Genomic DNA, 21,394 nt, shown 5'->3' on the forward strand with positions numbered 1-21,394 from the left:
AAGCAAAATTTGGGGTTTATGTTCGAGACGATTTACTTTATTGAATCAAACGCATAGATGCGTCGACAAGTAATATATGCGTGGAACCCTTATCAACGGTGTATCTTATATGCCAGCCCTCCAAGCTGGAGCGCGTGCACCAGGCTAGGAGCTCTTTCAAGTGCTAAAACAGAGGGGATTGGTTTAGCTTTATCTGATTATGTAAAGCCATGAGACTGTTTTCCACACGACGCAAGGCCATACAGCAACCTGAGGTCTACGCACGTAACGAGCGGCAAATTCGCGTGCCCAGACACGCATGAAAGCACCGCTGTTGCATAGCGAGGTAGGATTTTTATAACTGGAACAAACAGCCAGACCGCCTTGTGGTGTCTGGAGTAACTTACGCGATGCCACGCGCTCAGCCCGAAATGTTCGCGCAGCGAGCAGAGACAACTTCTGGCAGGGCGACTTAAGTACTGCTCTACGAGGCCTTTCTGCATAAGGGAGGAGTGGACATATACAACGCTGATCGACAGGTTGTCGTCCAAAAATCAGACACGATCATTGTGGGCATGCATTGGTTCGATGTTGGTAGTGTTCCGACGCGTCCCTCTCGTGTGAACTGTGTTCTTCAGATTCCGGTTTCACTGCCGACAATATTTGTGAAGGCGGCCAGTCTGGTAAGACGGAGTCTTTCAAAAAGAGACAGATTCCGCGTCCTGTCAGACACTTCGTAACACGCACCTTCTCGCCGAGCCTCTCCTTGCTAGCCACACAGCATATCCAGAAGGAACACGAGCTTTTTCGCAAGCGAGACACGTCAACTGATTTTGTGCGTCGCTCCCCGGGGACAGTCGTTTTTGGGTGGTTGTGGCCATCATTATTTGTCGCATATCGAATGTATTCCGGTGAGTTTTTCCCAATTCTGCCAGCTCAAACATGCAGCTGCTCCAGTTTCTGCTTTCCGTGTGAATCGCCTTGACGGGAGCCTCGTGAGCGTGTGCCGGACCCCGGAAGCGAACATCTTGCTTCGTTTGCATGTCCTACTCCTCTGACCGACAAAATGCCCTTTTTCTCGACTCCACACGCGTTCGTCTTTCTTCCGAGCATTTTCCTGTACTGTTGCCTTGGACATCATCCGTTTATCTCTCCCCAGTATGCTGTTGGCCAAGGTACGTCTCAGTTAGCACAAATACCAGATGGGACAGCCTCATAAACGTAGAAAGAACGACGCTTGACGATGCTCTTCATCGCGCATATAGCTCTGGATATCTCCACGTTTTTATTGCTTTGGTTCTGCTGAGTAAAGTATGACCTCTCCGGAGGACGCAAAAGACATCGCGTACGGATCTCTGCAGCGGGGCGCTGCAGTGCGAACCGACGACAGTATTCTCTTCTTAATCGAATTGGGCGACGCTTTCTAACGCTTTGTTCCCTGCTCGATTTACGCCTATGATGTTTCAAAGAAAAACCGGAAATCCAACAAGAAGCGACATTTGGGAATTCCCTTTCGTACCCGCGTCTGTCTTCTTGTGTCGTCGGGCTTATGTTCTCTATTGCTACCTACAGGTACACCTAGATACAAATGTGGTTATATATACAAGTGTTCTGTAGTGGACACTGCGTTTGTAACCATCGGCTGCAAGAAAGATTTTCGTTTTGTTCGGGACTTCACGTGCTTTCCTTTAGAAATATCTTATTCAGAGCCTCCGGAAACCGCGACTGTTACCAGGACGACTACTGCACGACCACAGAAACCTCCGAAAACGCGAAGTGAGCGCGGGAATCCAAGATCTCGAAAAAACAACAATGAAGCGGAAAACATGCAAAGGATGGAGTCTGGCTCTCTGTAGTTTGAAGGCTACGTGCATTTTAAGCACATCAGTTTTTCGATTGTGTACAGGCACGCTGGTGTGGTTACCCCCTGGTTTAGGGACAAACACCACACAAACAAAATTTAAAGACGGAATCCATATCGTATGCGGAACCTGCAAATGGCTATGCATCTCTCAAACATGTAGAAGGTTCATTTCTGTATAATAGCATATAAATTATCGCCGTTCACAGGATTAGACAGCGGGTCCGTTCGGTGGCAGTGGCATGCCTTCGATAGAAAATGGGCGTGAAGTCTCGCAGGCTATCCACCTGATAGCTTTCCTACTTCGACATCTTCCAAAGAATTTGTCCAAGTGGGGCCGCATTGGAAAAGACGTTTGGGTTTAGCTCACTAAACAGCTTCATCGAATGAAAAATGATACTTCGCGGTTTGGACCTGTAAATAGAATATGCGCGTTAGCATGGCTGTACATGGAAGTACTTGTTGGTGCATACCTTTTTACTATACGTATTCCATTTCATTCGTCGTCCATTACGTCTTGTTTGTCTTTCATTCTGCTTCTCATCTTTCCAGGCTCGCGACATCCGGTACCGCCTATCCCAGATGAGGACAGAATCGTCTTAAACCCTGTGCGCTTCGGTCATTTCCTTCACCCAGCAGGGGAGCCCGTATTTCTCGTAGAAGAGGGCTTTGGAGATTCTTCCTCTCCTACGTCTGCTTCTTCTTCGTCCGTTCCGACAGTTCTTCCGGTCCCCGACAGTTCTGCTACCTCTCCCCAAGACGCCAGCGCCTCTCCAAATGCCATCGACAGTTCGGAAGGCAACCAGCATCCGAATGGGTCTTCTGGAGAGGTAACCGGGAAAGCAAGGCTCTCGTCTGCCGAGCCTGTCATCGGAATGAAACACTTGCCTCGTCCTGCTGTGTCTGGTCATGTGATTTTTCCGCAAGAGGATGAACTCGGGAGTTCGATGAACACGGGAGAGGAGAGTCAACCTCGATCATCTCTGGCAGATTACAAAGAAACGCTGGACTCAGGGGACGCAACAGACCAGGCGAGAGGCGAACTAAGATCAAGCGACTACGGAGGCCTCGATGGGTTTTCACTCGCAGATGGGAACAGTGGTAGAGCAGGAGCCGAACAGGGAGCAGGCGCATCTTCTCTGCCGTCGCAGTCTACAGAGAGGGAACGGGAACCGCCCGAAGTAGATAGAGACACAAGACGAGAACCAGACGACATCTTTATCGACGACCCTATTTTCGGAGACGAAAAAACGTACAACTTTGCAGGGGAACTCATAGCTGTCGGCAACACGAAGGTGGAGAAACTGACACAAGAACGTGACAAAGGGGACAAGCAAACAGGCAAAACAACGAGTGGCAGAGATGTGTTGGACCAAGACGACGAGACAGCAGGTCCACTAGCCCCCGCTCCGAACCTGGGATCTCCGCTGAAAGCACTCGACGGAATTATCACAGGGGGGTTCTTTCATTTGTCTGCTACATAGATATGAACACCGAGAAAAGCAGCTGAGGGAAGGAATTAAACAGAGGCAAAGGCAATGTATCAGGTTGCAGAGCAAACGGTTCCCAGTGACCGGAAGAGAAGGCAACACAACGGAGGGGCGTACATGCAAACTTGCACAAGGAGAATTTGCAAAACAGGAATCCTCAGCCTTGTCTACGAGAAATAGTCACCTGACATCTAGACTCCAAGCTGTCAGTCCCGTCGATCACGTCGTGTATGTATATATGGATAAGAAACCAATGCACACATTGATGTATACGCTCATGCACGGCTATATATATATATATATATATATATATATCTAGAGAGAGAGATAGTATATCCATTGTGGTGTGTGTGTGTGTATATAGGTATATGCAGTCAGACGCTCGTAACACTCTAAGGCTGTCTGTAGTGTCCAGCGTCAGAGACCCGAGATTCCACATTTCTACGCGCACTGCCCGACCGTGAATCTTGTCATTATCATATTGATAAGAGAAAGAATATTTTTTCACTCTAAGTGCGGCGGTGCGGAACACTTCACCAGAACAGTATAGCGGTATATGAATGCATGTATTTGCTCTGGTCAAAGTCTCTCTACTACACCGTTACATATGTAGACGCACACCAAACTTCTCTGAGTGATGCGCGTATTTCATTGTCGTTTGCTCAGCGGTATTCCCATGGTAGCGTACAACCACGAATAGGAGACGCGTCTGGATACACAGAGTGGAGGCAAATGTCTTGGCTTGAAAATGTGCTTGACATGATCATAAACAACTATTACCACTTTGGCGCACGATTTCTGTTTTCAAAAGAAAAATACAGAATTTTAGAGGGTTTTTTCTGTCTTAAGACTGATTCTACTTTACATAGATCCGAATGCCTTTGCGGCATTATAGCCAGGTGTATACTGTCTTGCACAAAACTGAAACAGAACATCGTTGAATCTCGTGACCCTCGGTGAAGTCTCGAAAGCCCAACCGTTATTTGTTGCAAAAAAGGCTGTGCGCTCGTGTGTTTTCAGCCTGTGCATACAAATTCCTGCTGTGTATCTGTTGGGGGGTCAGTTTCACCACGATGAGTGCCCGTGTCTGCATGTATCTAAAGGTGTGTATGTTTGTGTTCCACTCTTCGTGATGGTTGCTTTCTTCCCCCTCAAACGGGAAAGGAAGTTGTTCAGGAGTTTCAGGGTATGAATCTGGTGGCCGCGTTGGATGGGTTGATTGAAGAAGGAGAACTCAGGAGAATAGCATGTTATTCCGTTCTCCATAACAAATGTGGAAATACGGTTCCAGGTGGCATTTCTGCATACATGTCCGTTTGTGTATATATCTACCTTACCTATCCATATATCTATCTATGTACCTGTGTGTGTCGGTGCAGATGCTGTCGTGTCTCTTCCCAGTGGCCACGGAACCAGTATTGGGAGCATGTCGCTGAAGGAGTTTTGACGGATTTCAGGAGTAGGAGTTTCTGCAGCTTTTCTGCCGCAAGGAAGATTTGACACCGTTGGGCGTTTTCAATTACCGTTCAAGGCTGCCATGGCGGCACGGATATCGGCACAAACAACAAACCGTCACTTGTGGTCCACTCATAGTTACAGGCGCTTTGTACGTCTGCATGTGTACTCCTGCTTTTGATTTTCGCCTCTTCATTCTCAATCGTACCCCAGGCGCTAGGTTCCTTTTTACTAGTCGGCAAGGGAACACCCCTTCAATAGAGCACCTCTGGCGTGCGAAGAACTGTTTCTAGTCTTGGTCAGCCTCGACGAAACAGGCAACACTCGCCGGAGCATCCCGTGTAGCGATACTCATAACAGAGCTCTGTATTTGGCTGTTTGCACAATGTTTTAATTCGCAGCAGGGTATTCGGTGCCTAACCGTGTTTGCGTCCTTAGTACGCAACATCGTCCAAAACCTCTAGCATTCTCTGTCCTCAGAGGAAGCAAAGGTGCTTGCCAGGCAAGGCGTTGACATCGCGTGGCTGCCCTACAACCCCATTCTCGGGCATGGGTTTCTCCGCGACGTCTTGCAAGAATCATAGCACACCTCCTTGGCGCTACTGTTCTTATTCTCAGCGCCATCCATGGAGTTGTTCGTATGTTTGAAGCGGTTTCCGTTTACTATCCGAACATAAGCATCACCCGAGCGATTCCTCCGAACGCCGCGATCCCCCGCGTCAAGGGGCAGGCACCGGGTACAGACACAACAGTGTTGCGCCTTTTACCGGAGAGATGTGTCGCTTTCCATTTAGGGCGATCAGTCACTCTTCACGTTCTGACGTATATCGAGAGACTTATCCAGGTGGTTCTTCGCCAGCGACTAGCCTAGAGCATTAAGGCATGCGCAACGCAATAATGCCTTGTTGTGCTTCACACGAACGGACTATTCGGCAGACCTTGGCAGATAAAGGCCACCAAAACCCAAGAAGAAAAAAAACAATGCCGTCCTGTCAGGCGTCCTTGGATCCGCCACAGTGGTCGAACTGCTGCGGAAAAGGCCTGTGCGTGGTTTCCGTGTTTGGTAAGAGTTCGCCCTACGCGCTTTCCCACGAGACCGGAGAGCTATCGCCTCTTTTTGACCGTTGCCTTTTTCTCCCTCACTTGACAAGCTTTCCTCTATGCTGACGCTTCTTGCCATCCGCCCACATGACGCCTTCCTGTGCCTCACCGTTAGAAGCTTTTCTGCAGGAGCCTTCGTTGATGCTTTCTGTCGCGTGTGCCGCAGTCCGTGCCACGTGTAACGCGAGGGCCGCTATACACAGCCGCATGTGAGTAAGCCTGAAACAGTACTGGCCGTTCTTTCGTTTTATCCTCTTTTGGACTGAAACATTGCTGTGACGCGTGGGTTTCCTTGCTACACTTTCATTCTGCGGGTGCATGTTGCTTCCTGTGAGCGCACAAAATTCAACTCACGAACCAGAGGCGGCTAGGTCTTCCGATCGCGCAGGCGAGACTGTCGATATATTTGTTGTGCCGTCTGTTTCTTTGCGAGCGCTGCTTGGTTCTCCGTTTGGATAAAAAAACGTTTTAGCAAGAGAGACGACGTCAAAAATGTACCGTTTTGACGGCGTCACTGCTTGAGAGAAACTGCTGGTTTGCCGAGGTGCGAACAACCCCTTTTTGCCTCAATTGCTACTTCTGCTCTGCACGAGCTGGAGAGACCAGCGGTGATCAACAGCTGCAGAGGGCAGCGGCAATGTTATATAGATGTATTGAGAGATACATTTATAGTGGCGGGACTTTCTGTCCGCAAAGCTATATATATATATATATTTATATATTCTGATTCCAATAAAACACATTTTTCTTTTTGGAGAAGCGTCACGTCTGGCTCTCTCATGGGATAGTGCATCTCGTCCTCGATCGCGATCTGTTTACCGGGGAATAGCTCCTTCCTGCTCTTCCCTCCTTCTAGTGTCGGATTCCTTTTCTACGACTACTGCTGTTTCGGATGGAACGATGAAGAAGCAAGAGCAAGAAACCTCGGTCCCTCACACTGCGGATCACTCAGAATGCGAAGGAGGCAGTACAAAGCCAGGCACACTGCCTCCTTGCGAACGAGGAGAAAGCGAGGAAACGGGAGGAGAGACGAGAGAAAGACTGCGTGCGGAGGAAACGAAGGTATACATAGAGATGAGAGGAGATGCGACGTCCGGTGGCGAAACAGTGGAAGGTCACAGGAAGACGACGGGACTGGATAGACATGAAGCACATACGAGTACTGGAAGAAACGGCGAAGTGCCTGAAAAATGGCGTTACGCAGACTGTCAAAAGTCTGATTCACCCCGTACCAATGCGGTGGTAGCCACAACACACAGACACTCTCCAACATTGGAAAGATATCCGAGTGACGGTAACATTTCGAGTGGCAGCAGTTTCTTTCCCGATTATGCACAAGTTTCCTCTCTTCACGATGGTGGAAAACCCGCGAAATCTTCTCTTACAGTAACAACAGCTCGACTACCGGAGGCACGGGCGTCACCCGACATCTCCCCTCGCTTTCGTTCCACTGATTCTATTCAAAACAGTGAAAGCGGAAACCGAGGCGTTCCTTGTCCCTCACGCGACCAAGAGGGCCAAGACGATGGTCCTCAGACAAACAGGAGTGCCTCTATCTCCACAGAGGTGAACTGGACTTCTGACTGTTTGCCCGTGTTACTTGGACGGGAAAAGCCGAGCCTCGCAAGATGTTCCCGTTGTGACGGGCCTTCGCTTTCAGCACCTTCTTCTGTTGCGCTGTTCTCTCCATCTGGGACGAATGTAAAGACCCGCGAGGCGTGCGAACACCAACGAAGAGAAACTGGGACGAAGAGGCTTACAGCTCAACACACAAAAATCGTCACGCCTCCCTCTCCATCTGAGTCGGAATGCAACAAAAAGAAAAACACAGAGAATCAACGGACCAGTGGCCCTCTCAAAACCACTTTCCGAGATGACATATTTGATTGGACAAATATCATTTCACCGATGCATGTGCTTCTTGTTGCTTTTCTCGTTTGTTTCTGCCTTGTGTATCCCTGGATGATTCGGCACTCTCCGCAAATCGCTCAGACTACCGACACACTAGCCTTATACATATCTACGCCTTTCAAAACTATGTTCTCACTTCCTCATTACATTTTCACCTTTTATGTCACGCACTTCGATCCTTCTCCTCTTCGCTCTTTCAGTATAGCCTGCTTTGACCCCGACGACCTCCCCTGGCCACTGCGCGTGAATTCGTTCCCCCTTTTCCGGAAAATTTTCTCAATTCTGTTCGGATTTTTCTCCACAGTCCGGTACGGACTAGCGTGGCCGGGACAGGTTCCGATTCCACAATGCGAATCCACCCTCCTTCCAAGCTACGATTTTGTCGTTATCGGAAGTGGGACAGCCGGCTCGGTTGTTGCAGGACGACTCTCTTCTTCGTTCGCGTCGCCCAGCCCCTCTTCGGCACCCTCTACTTCGCGGTCTTCACCGTCGGTTCTTCTCATCGAAGCTGGAAGTCTTCCGGACTTGCGCGTCTTCTCTCCTCATGTCATTCCACTGCAGACCCTCGAGAACCAGAGGTCCGACATTGACTGGAAATTCGTCACAGAGAAACAGGCACACGCATGCAAGGTAGGCATGCCACAGATATATATGTATATATATATATATATACATGAACTCTACCACTTTGATTTGGAACCGCCCAAGGCATGGAAAACCGTACTACAGAACAGCAATAGTGGAACACTTCTGATGCTGTTTCCTGGTAAAAAGGTATCGATTTCATTCGACGCCCTACAATACGGGGGCTGAGGAAGTCATTTCTCCATACATCTATTTACATTTTCTCACATGCATTATTTATTCGTCTTTTCTGTTCCCTAAACAGTGCTTGACTCGTGTGCGCATATGGCACGACATTCTTTGGTCTACGAACCTATCCGCCTTTCTACACATCTGCAGGTGTATAGTTGTATATCCGTCGATGCATCATGCACAGTTTGCCGTGTTCTCCATGGGAGTGTCCAGCTAAGTCGTTTGTTTCCCTCTTTGTGGGGGCTACAGGCGTTTCTCAGAGGCTCGTGTCTCCCTTTGATTTCTTCAGGGTCTGAACCGGAATGTATCTTTCTGGCCTCGTGGAAAGATCGGAGGTGGATCGAGTGTCTTGAATTACATGCTTTATGTCCGTGGTCACCGAGACGATTACAACTCCTGGGCTGCGTGCGTTGGCGATTCGACGTGGAGTTACGAAAAAGTGCTTCCCTACTTCAAACGACTCGAGCGCGTCACTTTTCCTCTCGACGAGAAGAACCAAAGATACAGGTACTTCTGCTTTTGCTTTCCGTTTACCGAGATCGTCGAGCAACAAAGCTGTACATGATTTCTATAGGTCTCCATAACATGTCTACCGATCCAAAACACCGCTCCACTGAGGCGCGGATTTCTCCCTGCCAGAGAGTCGCGACGTCGCTAACGTGTGCCGCAAAGATTTCTGTAGACGTGCTCCTTTCGTAGTCCGTTTTTGCCTCCTGCGATGTCTTCCAACTTGGATCCCCTTTGCGGCAAAGGGCGCTTCTTCCCTGCTCTGGAGGCGTGGCAGCTTCTTTTGCAGAGTGTGTGTTTCGGTTGTTTCTGCGTTCCCTACCGCGTTGCCGTCCGTCACAAATGCCCCGGACACTTTCTCCCGTCACGGGAGGCCACTTGTCTCCTCGGTCTGGGCAGAGCGGCTGTTGTTCCAGTACCACTTTCAGCCTTTGTTCAAGAGCGCAACTTCCTTTTTGTCAAAAACCCTCTCCACACATGCTTGGGCTTGTTCAGAGGGACTTCAGGACCAATTCCAGTTTCGTTCAAACAGCCGCCACTGGACCCTGCAGTGGCTGCATTCCTGGCTTCAGGCGCAGGCCTCGGGTTTCCGCCGCAGCGCGATTACAACGCCGGCGAGCTCGAGGGCGTTTCCCCTTTCCAGTACAACACGGAGTTCGGGAGGCGCGTGACGTCGTTTCAGAGCTATTTGTACACTGGCGAGTACGAGAAAAAGAGTCGCCTGCACGCACTGTTCAATGTCCGTGCAACAAAAATCCTCTTCGACGAAAAGAAACGCGTCGTTGGCGTCAACGTGGTTAAGGAATCCCAGTGCGCGGCGGACACTTGGGGAAAGTGCGATGTGAGAACGGTGAGCGGAGACAAGGTGCCGAAAAGGACGGGAAATCTCAAACAATGCGGTAGCGGGGAAACGAAGTCCCCAGCGGGCACATGTTTGTGCGAGACGTGAGTCCGCGCTCACTCGAAAGCCCGGAAGACGAACGCCGCACATAAAAACTGGGAGCAGATAGACGCGAACTGCATCGAAGGGCGATATGGCGGGCGGAGCGTTTCGGGGGAACATCGAAGGAGGCAAGGAACAGAAGCACAAGAAGTCACACAAGGCAGAGACGGGAAAAGGCAATCGCTACATGCCTTTGTGTAGATCTTTGCGTAAACGGGCGGGATCAACAAACGCGTTTCGAGGAGCGAAAACGTTCAACCCTCCGTTCGATTTGGGTTTGGCTTCGCAGATTGGAGTAAACGAAGAGGTGATTCTTGCTGGCGGAGCAGTGCAGACGCCGCAGCTTCTCGAATTGTCAGGTTCGCTTCATTTTGGGGGTGCCCGGTTGCCGGAGAAGTCATCTGTGTGTTTGCTTTCGTGTCCCTCAGTCCTCTCGCCTGTCCAGCGATGGTGAGCGACCGCATGCGTCGCCGGTTCGCCATCTCGTGCTTTCTTCTGAGCCTGCACCAAATACATGTATATGCAGTTAGACGCAAATTATTGAACAGACACGAATGCGCACATGTGCATCTCCGGGTAGAGATCTACATGTGTAATCCATCTGCAGTCGAAAGCATACCTTTTTAAAGGTCTACTAATCTTACGCTAATGCTCATCCCTGTGTATATTCCCCTGTACGCTTATACATATGTATGTATGTATGTATGTATGTATGTATGTATGTATGTATGTATGTATGTATGTATGTATATATATATATATATATATATATATATAGGTAGTTATCCGCTTACGCATGAAGACGGGCTTACACGTATATATTTTATGAACGTGTGGGTTTTGTGGCGTTTTCGTGCCAAATACGTTGCCTTCAGGGATAGGAGATCCGTCGCGACTCCAAGCCTTAGGCGTTGATGTTACTGCGAATTTACCGGCAGTGGGAGAGAACCTCCAGGACCACTTCTACACGCCGCGCCTCTTTACACTGAAGAAGCGTCTGCCTGCCGATCTGTTCCGTTCCCTCGTTAGTGAACCGTGGATACAGCACCGAGGGGACAGATCGGAACAGGGGGAGAGAGGCGAAAAGCGAGAAAACGATTCCCCGGACAACACAGCGGTGAACCAAGAGTCTCCAGGGCCAAGCCCATCCAGTCTTTCGTTGAGTTCTTTCTCTTCTCGCTCAGTTTCGCCTCCTCCGTCCCCGTCGGCGTTCGCGGCTTCGTCGCCCGCTGCGTCCTCTGCTGATCCTACCGTTTCTAACTCTCCTTCTGCCTCTCTTTGGAGACAGAAACTCGGAGAGGGCCCAAGAGCAAAGCTCGGAAGCGCAGTGGAGGAGATGCTTCTCGAGAGTGCGAATCGCGCACGGGGGACGCGCCTCAGCTCCATTTTCGATTTCCTGTTTTTCGGAAAAGGAGTCCTTGCGACTTCGGGTAAGTTGGCGGTTCCTTGCGCAACGCAAAGGCGAGACAACCGACGGGATCCTCCATATCTAGGCGACAACGGCCGGACGTCTTTAGAGTCGAAACGCACGTCGAGGGATACAGCATCCAACGTTGGCGTCGCGGGGCATACTGGGGGTGTGGAGGCGTGAACACTGTGCTTGTAGATCGCGCCTCCCACAGAGGAAAAGGCACTTCCAGCTGGACCACGTTCGTTCGACGATGAAGGAATCGACACGAAAATAACTCACTCGTTTTGTTGCACCTGAGGCCAGAAAAAATTGGAAGAGGAGCCGCCTTCACTGCTGTCACTGCAGCGAAGCGAAATCGAGCGACACCACGATTTCGAGCTTGGGACTGATTCCCAGGAGGCAACCACGACGAGCCGCCCTCCCGACGGAAAACTCAACTCTCCATTAGCGTCGGAAAAATCCACAGGGGGGGAGACGCACGCAAAAAAAAGGCCGAAAGATCTGCAGAGCTCCCAGCCTGAAGTGTATCTCTCTCTCTTCATATATATATATATTGTATGTTATATCGATGTGTATATCCGTCTCTCTACAGACGCGTCCTTCTATCTCTTTTCTTTCCCTCTATATTTTTACGTGTGCATGTCTGCGTTTGAGGCGAGCGCAGTTGCCTCTTAATGTTGGACGAGACAGATGAGTCGGTCTTGTTCTCGACAACAAACACAGTTGTCTGTCTGCTGGCGTGTGCATGAACAGGTGCAGACGCTCAGCTAGTCACAGGACAGCTCGTCACAGAGACCGCGGAAGACGTGAAGAGAGAGGCAGAGTTAGACCCTCGCTTCCCATCCTCTTGTCCCCGAAACCTGAAGCTCCCCGACATACAAATCCACTTTTTCAATGGTAGGTGGGACTGGAGGAGGGAGACGCCCCCCGTGGTTCTCTGAGAGTTTTGTCGAAACGCTTCTCCTCTGTTTTTGATTGTCCACGCAGCCTTGCCAGAAAGCCGCGCGTTGACGCAGTACATGAACCTGCCGTCTGTGGTTAGTCGCCTCGTCGGCAGTCCTCTCGACTGGGCCGAAGAGACAGAAGGCGCCGAAACCGCAGACCGAGACCCGGGACAGGAACATACCGAGAGCGAACGAAACCGACGGCAAGGAACGGACGATAGGAACACAAAAACAGCGGCGCCAAATCCACACGGGGCGATCATGCTTCCGGTTCTTCTTCATCCACGTAGCCGGGGATATGTGCATGCACAATCGGCAAATCCTTTCCAACCTCCAACCATTGATCCTGTGTACATCCAAAGTGAACGCGACCTTAAAGCTCTGGTCGAAGGTCAGTCATTAAGGCACTTGCTATGCGTACCCAAATATACTCAAAATTTGTATATATAGATATACATTGTGGATATGGGTGTGACTATATATGTATGGTCCAGGTGTTTAAAGACTGTGGTCGAGATAGAAAGACTAATGTTGCGCAGACACACGGTTGAGAGCACTCGTAATCCAATTGGTGAACTACACCGCCGACAAGCCGCCACGCGCTCGTCGTCTTGTTTTTTTCTCGATAAAGCGCCTCTTCTACGCATGCACAGGCCTCGGAGTTATGCGCGTGGGCGCCTATAGGTATATGACGTTTTCTTTTTGGAGATTTTTGTTTCCTGTAAATCCAAAGCGCACGCACCGCCGCATTGCTTCGAGATGCAGTGAACTCCACAGATTATCGGTAGGGGAGGACATCGACATTTGGATCGCCGAAGATGTCGACAGGTCTTATGAATGCGGATGAAGATACGTTCGTACCTGTCTTTGTATCGCGTGTTTTGCTCTTGGGGCCTGTACCGCAGTACTTGTGCTCTGTTATTGCATTTCTCGCCACTTGTCCAACGGCTCTATTATCCCTCGCTCTTCCCCCCGTCGTGTGTTGGTTTAGGCCTGAAAATCATCGATCGCCTTGTCGCTCAACCACCTTTCCGAGATGTGATTAAAAAGGAACTCCTCCCGTCATGCGACTTCCACGTCCCACTCCCCTCACGGCGTGTTTCCACTCCGGAGACCGGCGCCCAATCTTCTTCTGTTTCTTTCTCTCCACCCTCTCCACCTTTGGCGTTTGCGCCTGCGAGTGCCTCTCCTTCGTGTTCTGCGTTTGCGCCTCCTTTTGAGTTCCCATCGCCGCCGTCTGTGTCTCCTCGCGCGTCAGTGTCGTCGCTCGTCGCGGCGCCAGGGACTCGAACGACGACTGCGTTCCCGGTCAACACCTTCTCCCACTCCGTGGAACACGTCGAGTTTTGCGACTTCGTCTCGGAGTATCGCTCGGGGAAACGACCTTACGAATCGGTTCTCGAGAAACTCGTCCGGTACTTTACGCTCACGCTGTACCACCCCGTGGGCACCGCCCGCATGGGACGGGGCCGCGGAGAGAGAAAAGCGAAAAAGAGGACAGAGAAGAGCGGAGAGGAGACAGACGACCGGGGACATAGTGCCGGGGAAAGAGAAGCAGGAGACTCGAAAGGGGACGAGCAGCGGGGACAGCGAGTTGGCGACGCAGCAGAGGAGAGGGAGACGCGCAGACGGCATCCCGAGGGGGAGAGCGGACCCCAAGGGACACCCGCGGGTCACAGAGAGGCCCAGGGAGGAGACAGACGGCAGGCTCGAGCAGGAAGCGAGAAGACGCCCCCGGAGAGAAAAGAAAGACAAGACGAAGAAGTCTGGGCACGCGATGCAGTTGTCGATTCACGTCTCCTGGTTTGCGGCGGAGAGTGCGTCTCGGGCCTGAGAATAGCCGACGCCTCCGTCATGCCTCATCTGCCTTCGGGAAACACACAAGCTGCGGTCATGATGATTGCGGAGAAGGCCGTTGATTTCATTCTCGAAGACAGAAAGACGCGGCTCAGCTCAGAGAGAAGACGACAGTAAAGAGAGAAAACGAAAAGAATGGGTCTCTCGCCAGGTGAGTGCGTGCTTTCTAAAGGCCACGCACTCGCGCGGCGGAAGAAATGTCGATGCTTCCGGCGGTGGACCGAAACGAACAGGCGATTTTGACGAGGCGTGGAGGCGTGTAGAGTCCGCCGCGAGGGGGATGCATGAAGGAGGGCAGAAAAGGAGAGATCGATACGCAAACACGGTCGCCGCGTTTGCAGGAAAAGGTCGAGGATGCGATGCTCTGCAAAGAGCCGGGGGGAGGCGACAGCCTGTCCGATACACTCTGACACTGCAGCTAGGGCTGTGTGGTGACGAACCTGTGTCGCGTGCCCTGGAGAAAGTGATTTTCGCATGCTTCGTCATGCAGGTTCTTGTCTAAGTTTGCATGGATCGCAACGCGCATGCAGGAAGTGAACCTTTGGCGGTTTGGCCTCCTATACTCTGCTGGCATTCCTGAATGTGGCTCTCCCACAAGCCTCCCCGGAGGCCTTCCGATGGGGACACCTGTGGGGCTGGTGCGGTTGCGAGGAGGCGGCAACAGGCTAGGCGCCGACAGAGACAGAGACTATTTAGCGCTACCGGGGCGGGAGAAGTGGTTTCGCAGATTTGAGTTAGAATCGAAGCGACAGCAACAGAAAGGAGTTGCAGCACAGATGGAGCAGAGAGATGTCTACAAGGAAGCTGAAGACCACGAAAGAAGCCACCGGAAGGATCGACGCGGGACAGACGGAGAGATTGACGCAGGACGGACGGAGAAATCCCCAAGTCCGACACGGACGTGCCTTCACGCAGCAAGGCGTCGACAAATAGACAGGCATGCAGTCACATGTGCGTATAGATTTATGTATGCATGCGTGTGCATACTGATATATACATGCGCATAGGAAATGATCGGTATTTATTGTCCAGGAGGGATTTGATGCGATAAAGGCGGAAGCACAAGGACTAAGTATCCAAGAGAGAGGCTGTGGTCTTTACGGCAAGAGATCGCATGCAGTCTCTCCAGCACGGGAGACCCTGCGGCCAAGGGAAGACTGATTATTTTGGCAGATTTCCCGGGTACAGAGGGTGATACGTCGGCAAGGCAGTGAGCGCAGGCGGTACCAACGGTTTACGCAACTGAAAGGAAAACATCGAAAAAACAGAGAACCTTCAGAAAAAACTGCTTAAAAACACCTCTGTCTCTCCCTCTGTATCTGTATCCAGAAATCGATCTATCTATCCCTATATCTGCATATAACGATAGATACAATACACGTTAACCGATATATATTTTCCATCTGCCCATATATACATATATAGATATGAACACAGATGTCGTCGGCGTATGGCTTTCACCTCTCTTCAAACCCAGAGAAGGCTGTATCTTTTAGCGGGGATACATTTGCATATGTTTGTTCTGCGAAGAACATATCTCTGCTCACGGCTATAGACAGAGTTACGTTCATTTAGGCACATCGACAAACGCATGTTGCCTGTAGCAGTGTGCATATGCATCTGACGAGTGTGCATGCGTGCCTATCTGTTAATCGTGGTTTCTGTGTCGTTTCGGTCGCACATCCTGCGTCCTTGGCTCTCTGCTTCGGCTTCTGTACCACCTTTTATTCTGGCATCTGTGAGAACAAAAATTTCGAAACGAAGATCCGAGTTCCCTTACTTTGAAGACGCCCCATTTGACGGCTGCTCTCCGCTTGCGGAGCGTCTCTGCGCGCCTTCGCCTCTCGTCCTGAAAAACCGTACACGGCGCAGGCTCTACCTCAACACCATGTCCCTCGTCAAACGTGTTTCGGTTCGACATCGAAACACTTCCATACATATGTAAAGTGCACAAATTGTATACTTTCACATATTCCTATATTTGCTGTGCGTTCCAGTCTGTAACCAAACTGATTCCGAACATCTGCGTTTAGACCCAGCTCCACCTCTCCACATCTAGTACCAGCGCTTACATATATATATATATATATATCTGTATTCAGGTCTGACAAGAAGTACTTGCATGCAAATGTATCTCGCCGCGCATGATTCCACGTACATGCACATATGCATCTTGCTACATCTGTCTCCAGGCGTCCATCTCTGCACCTGTATAGTTTTCTCTTTATGGCCACCCGCATGCAACTGTCTATCCCTATATCTACCTCTAAGTATATATATATATATATATATATAAGTATATATGCATATATATATATATATGTATATATATGGGACTTGCCGTTGTCGGATAGAACTTGGCTGAGATCGATTGCAAAGTGGTTCGCTTACAAATGAGTAGATGAGCATGCGGCGGTACATTTCGCCACGGATGAAGAGAGACCGTTTTCGGCCGTACTGCGGATACGGCCCGCCCCAGACGTAGGGCGGAAGACCCGCCTCGATGCGCTGACCCATGTAGCGTTTGCGAATTCTCACGATGCGCTGCCGAATCTTCTTTTCCACAGATCGAATGCCTGCGGAGAGGGAAACGCAGATGGCGTGAGCAGAGAAACCAAACAGAGAGAAACAGTCGAAAGAGGCAACCGCGCAGCGGAAAAAGCGACGACGCAGACGCCCCGAAGGGCACCTGGAAACATGTGCACACAAGGGACGCGCGCTCCGCAAATACACATACACATATGCATATATATATATATATATATATATATATGTGTATATATGTATATATGCATGTAACAAAGCAAATACCTGCATGGCTAATCAGCCAAACGCTCTCGAGTACGTTTGCGTGGTGAAGGGAAGAAAGCGAAGCAGCGTGGATGCCGACTGATACTTACAAATGGAAAATCCAGCCTCAGAGCCCTCTGGAGACGCTTGATGAAGGGTTCCCCACACATAAAACACGGACAACTATACCTCCATATACGTATATATATATATATATATATATGTAAATGTCTACGTATATGTGTATCTGTCGGACATGTGAAAGATTTGTGCATGCGCAGATGAGGATTTGGCGTCTGCAGGAGACTGTGAGTGGACGAACCCGGTTTATGTTTGCCGATGCGTCGACTCCATCGGCCGCGGAAATTGTATTTCCATTTGTAGCGATAGTCGCGACTCAGAGGCTTGTGCCGCTGAAGAAGGAAGTCTTGAGTTGGCGAGGCACAGCTGGTCACCACCTAAAAAACGCATGCAGAAATGGTTTGTAGAAACGCTCGGAAGTCTGTTTCAGACCGTGTGCTCGCCGTTCTGTCTTTTGTATGTTGTGGGTCTCTCCTGCGGCAACCCTCCTCCAGTTTAGGGATTTCCCCTCCTTTCCATCTTCTTTGCCCAGCCCCTGAAAGACACTCCCCTTCTACCAGGTAGAAACGTACGAAGCATCTGCGCCTTGTCGCGTTTTCCCTCTCTTCGTCTTCTCAACTCGTCAAACGTTCCACACACCTGTGCGGATACACCCTCCTTCATGCACAGAAAGACTTAAATACACGTATATATATATATATATATATATATATTATGGACAAAGATGCATGGCATGTGAATAGGAGTATGTCTTCAAACATGTACATTATCGCGCATGCACAAATGCATGATTTCGAACGACTTGCTCACACACATGTGCCGTTACACTCGTCCATTTACTACGGTAGAGGATTCACGCAGGCGTTCCCAGAGATACGAAATACGCAGAGGCAGAAGATGCGTGCATCCTCTTGCCGTTCTTTTCCCTTTTCTTCTTTCTGCTGGAACTGATCTCCGTTCCTCTCTCGTGGGAGATGAGGAATACACATAGACACGGAGAGAACGAGAAGCACACAGATCAGAGAGCGAAGGACACAAATGGAGCCCCGAGGTCTTTCTCCATTCGGTCTTTATCGGTTTGCAAGTGCTTTCTCTAGGTTCGGCTTGCGGGTACCTTGAGAGAGATGATTCGAGGGGAGTACAGAGGGATGCGCTGCTCGACTCCGATGCCTTCGTAGGAATTGCGGAGCACAAACGACGAGTTCAGGCGCTTCTTTCGCACCTCGACGCAGTAGCCTGAAGACGCAACGTTGTGAAAGAGACGGCAAAGTGTTCGCGCAGAAGCAAGGCTCCACTTCCGCCCTGCCGTCTCTGCACGCATGCACTCGCCTTGCGTCAGCCCAGCTGGGAAGCCTTACCCTGAAACGTCGCAAAAGTCTGCTGAGAGCGAGAGAGCTCGTACTTCACCTCCATCAGATCCCCGGGTCCAAAGAGGGGAACCTGGGAGACACCGCAGATAAGGCGATCGAGAGAACGAGTCAAACAAAATGCAGTCTCCCAACCATAAAGGGATGCTCGTCTCTGCGACTGGGAGTCCTCTCACCAGAATTCCACACCTGAACGTATCTACACACTTTTATACTTATATCTATACTATATATATGGATACATATCGATCGTTGACGACGCGCGCAAAAGGTCCGTGCATGAATAGATACATTCCCTCCCGCCTGAAGGACTACATCCACTCCAAAACACTCTTCCAACAATCTACACACAAATGAGACGCTTAGACCTTATCTATATGTGATGATACGCTTTGGAGATGGAAGCAGGGTAGCCACCTACACATACGAGCATTCCAGACTAAAGCTCTCTGTGGGTCTACATTTATACACAGGTGTGCATATATATATATATATATATATATATACATATATATATATATATATACATATATATATATATATATATATATATATATAAGTATATACATACGGTGAGATAGGAACATATACGGATACAGAGCGAATTCGCGTCTGTCCCTGTATATGGCTAACCTGGAAGTTTCGTTGCTTGTCTAGTCTCTCCATTTCCGTTTCCTGTAAATGCCGCATGGTTTCTCTGCATTTTCGTCCCACGAGAGGCCGCATGTTTGCCGCAGGTGTATCGGCGATGGGTTTTGACAGCCAACTTCCGAATTTGTTGAGAGACGCAGCATCGCGCTCCTCCTTTTTCAGGTGTCTGTACAGCCGGTAGCGCTCCTCTTCCTCCAAGAGCTTCGCGACATGCGAGGGCGCCCGCGGCAGATACTGCGGGGGGTGGAGAAGCGTCGCTTTTCCGCCCGATTTCTGACTGATTGATTCCAGAAAAGCCCCTCTTCTTTCTTCTTCTTCCTTCTCCAGCGGCGGCGGCCAGAAACGCGCGGTTTCCCGGTTTTCCACAGAAAAGAGGCGATTCGGGAGAGAGGAAGGCAACACGCGGTGACGGAGGTAGCGAGGCAAAACGAGAGAGAAGAGAGAAACAGAAGAAGTCGCTGGAGACGAAGAAGCGCGAGCGAGAGAGTTAGAAGCCGATGAGGGAGAGCAGGTCAGAGGAGACACAGAGAGAGGAAAACGAAGATGTGAAGATGCAGGCGACGACGGGCGATCGCGAGGAAGAGCAGGAGCAACGAGACAAGACGCTGCTATCGCAGGAGATGAAGCAAAATCAGGGAACGGAGACGAGCAGCGCGTCACGGCTCTCACGGAGTGGAGAGAGGGAGAAGGCGCGACAGAGAAACCACTCGAGGAAGCGGACGAAACGCGATGCGAGGGTAATCGAAAAGAAGAGACAGAAGAACCAGGAGAGGAGGAAGAGGACGAGGTCCACGTTGAGTCGTTTGGTCTCCTAGGCGACTGGTGACTCAGAAATCGCCGCGAAAAGATGAGGCCGCTTCCCCGATGCGCAGAAACGATCGGAGAAAGCAAGTGGAGAGAAGGGGAAGGAGAGAGAAGAGGCGCCGAACGCGGTGACTCTGAAGCAAGGCCGTAGCAACTCGACTCCGTGGATACAGCGGGGGGAGAGGTCGAGGGGAAAAATTGATGAGGCTGCGAAGACGAAGCGATTCCGTGCTCAGATGATGGGCGGGAAGCAGATGAGAAAGAAAAGGAAGGCGAGTGGCATCTACATGAAAAGCCGTCTGTTTGTTTCTCTGCTAGCTGCCGGCGATACCGAGAGGCCGGACCTAAAGCAGGGAGCGGGCCTCCTCTCCATCTGTCTCCGCGACAGTCGGGCACGCGGAAAGCAAAAGAGCAGGAACGAGAGGAAAGAGAGGTGTGAGATGACGAAGCAAAAAACGGCGGCGACGGAGAAGAGACAGAAGTCTGGCGCAGAGACCGCAAAGGGGGCGACACGGGGGGAGAACAGAGTTGGCGGCGGAAGGGTGTGCTTGAAAGGAGAGAAGGAAGGGAGTCCGGGGAGCGGCGAGAAGCAGTAGACGCGAGGGAAGTGAGACAGGAGACAACAAGAGATCGACGCCTCCTTTGACTCCCCATCTTACCACAAACGGGAGAAAGGGTGGCGAAAACCCGTGGTTGTGTGCGATGACGACACGACGCGTGGAGAACGGTCAGCGGTCGAGAGAAGAAAGAAACGCTAACGCGGAAAATCGCGAAGGGACAGCGGAGGTTTTTAAAGACGAAAAGAAAGAAGAAAAAGTTGACAAACTCCACACGCAGTCCGCTCCGACGGCCGCTCTGGCGGGAAGCGCATTTTGGAGCCTTTCGGCTGCACATACACCGACGTAAAAAACGCAGTGGAGACAGAAAAAAGAGACAGAGACAACGAAAAGGTCTCCTTTTTGGAGTATGAAAGTCCCAGGAGGAGCTGAGGCCGTCCTCGAGGTAGAAGGAGACAAGGAGAACAAAGGAAAGGAAGGAACTTCGCGCAGCCGCACATACATGCAGTTTTTTTGTCTCTCTGCGGGGACGGAAATGCGGCTTCGCGCCTTTTTCTCTGTCGAGAATCCGTTTTCCTTCTTCACTCGGGAGACTAAACCGAAGACTCTCATCCTTACAGCTCTCCGTACACTCATCGTCATGCTTGGCCTCTGATCTCCCTTCTCGTTTACACTGTCTCTCGCTTCTGTACAGCATGCGACGCACTGCGGTGTACGTCTGTGCATCTCGGGTGTGTTCTTGTGTGGATCCTGTCGCAGGTCTGTTTCACTGACTCATTTTCCGCTCTGTCTCGTTCGGAGATCCACTTCTCGTGCGTCAGTGACTTTGTCTTCCTGCTTTTCTTCAACTTTCCTCGCTCAAGACGTTT

General features: G+C 50.5%; 3 protein-coding genes across 3 annotated transcripts; 2 read left to right on the top strand and 1 right to left on the bottom strand.

The window, feature by feature from the left end:
- Nucleotides 1-1,045: 1,045 nt before the first annotated feature.
- NCLIV_057140 (conserved hypothetical protein) lies at nucleotides 1,046-3,324 on the top strand (the record flags this gene model as incomplete). The annotated part of the gene is made up of 3 exons (XM_003885270.1): nucleotides 1,046-1,154; nucleotides 1,672-1,755; nucleotides 2,393-3,324. 3 exons carry the CDS (start codon nucleotides 1,046-1,048, stop codon nucleotides 3,322-3,324), a joined length of 1,125 nt encoding a protein of 374 aa, XP_003885319.1.
- Nucleotides 3,325-7,923: 4,599 nt separating this feature from the next.
- NCLIV_057150 (hypothetical protein) lies at nucleotides 7,924-14,392 on the top strand (the record flags this gene model as incomplete). The annotated part of the gene is made up of 8 exons (XM_003885271.1): nucleotides 7,924-8,427; nucleotides 8,903-9,120; nucleotides 9,616-9,970; nucleotides 10,353-10,422; nucleotides 10,939-11,493; nucleotides 12,228-12,371; nucleotides 12,462-12,809; nucleotides 13,410-14,392. The coding sequence occupies 8 exons, from the start codon at nucleotides 7,924-7,926 to the stop codon at nucleotides 14,390-14,392; spliced, it is 3,177 nt and encodes a 1,058-aa protein (XP_003885320.1).
- A 1,044-nt stretch (nucleotides 14,393-15,436) lies between these two features.
- On the bottom strand, nucleotides 15,437-18,946 carry NCLIV_057160 (hypothetical protein; the record flags this gene model as incomplete). Its single annotated transcript, XM_003885272.1, has 7 exons — nucleotides 15,437-15,517; nucleotides 16,056-16,124; nucleotides 16,667-16,851; nucleotides 17,388-17,523; nucleotides 18,261-18,382; nucleotides 18,505-18,586; nucleotides 18,935-18,946. The coding sequence occupies 7 exons, from the start codon at nucleotides 18,944-18,946 to the stop codon at nucleotides 15,437-15,439; spliced, it is 687 nt and encodes a 228-aa protein (XP_003885321.1).
- Nucleotides 18,947-21,394: the final 2,448 nt, after the last annotated feature.

This window comes from Neospora caninum, chromosome XI, assembly GCF_000208865.1.
Source record: "Neospora caninum Liverpool complete genome, chromosome XI".
Classification (NCBI taxonomy): Eukaryota; Apicomplexa; class Conoidasida; order Eucoccidiorida; family Sarcocystidae; genus Neospora; species Neospora caninum.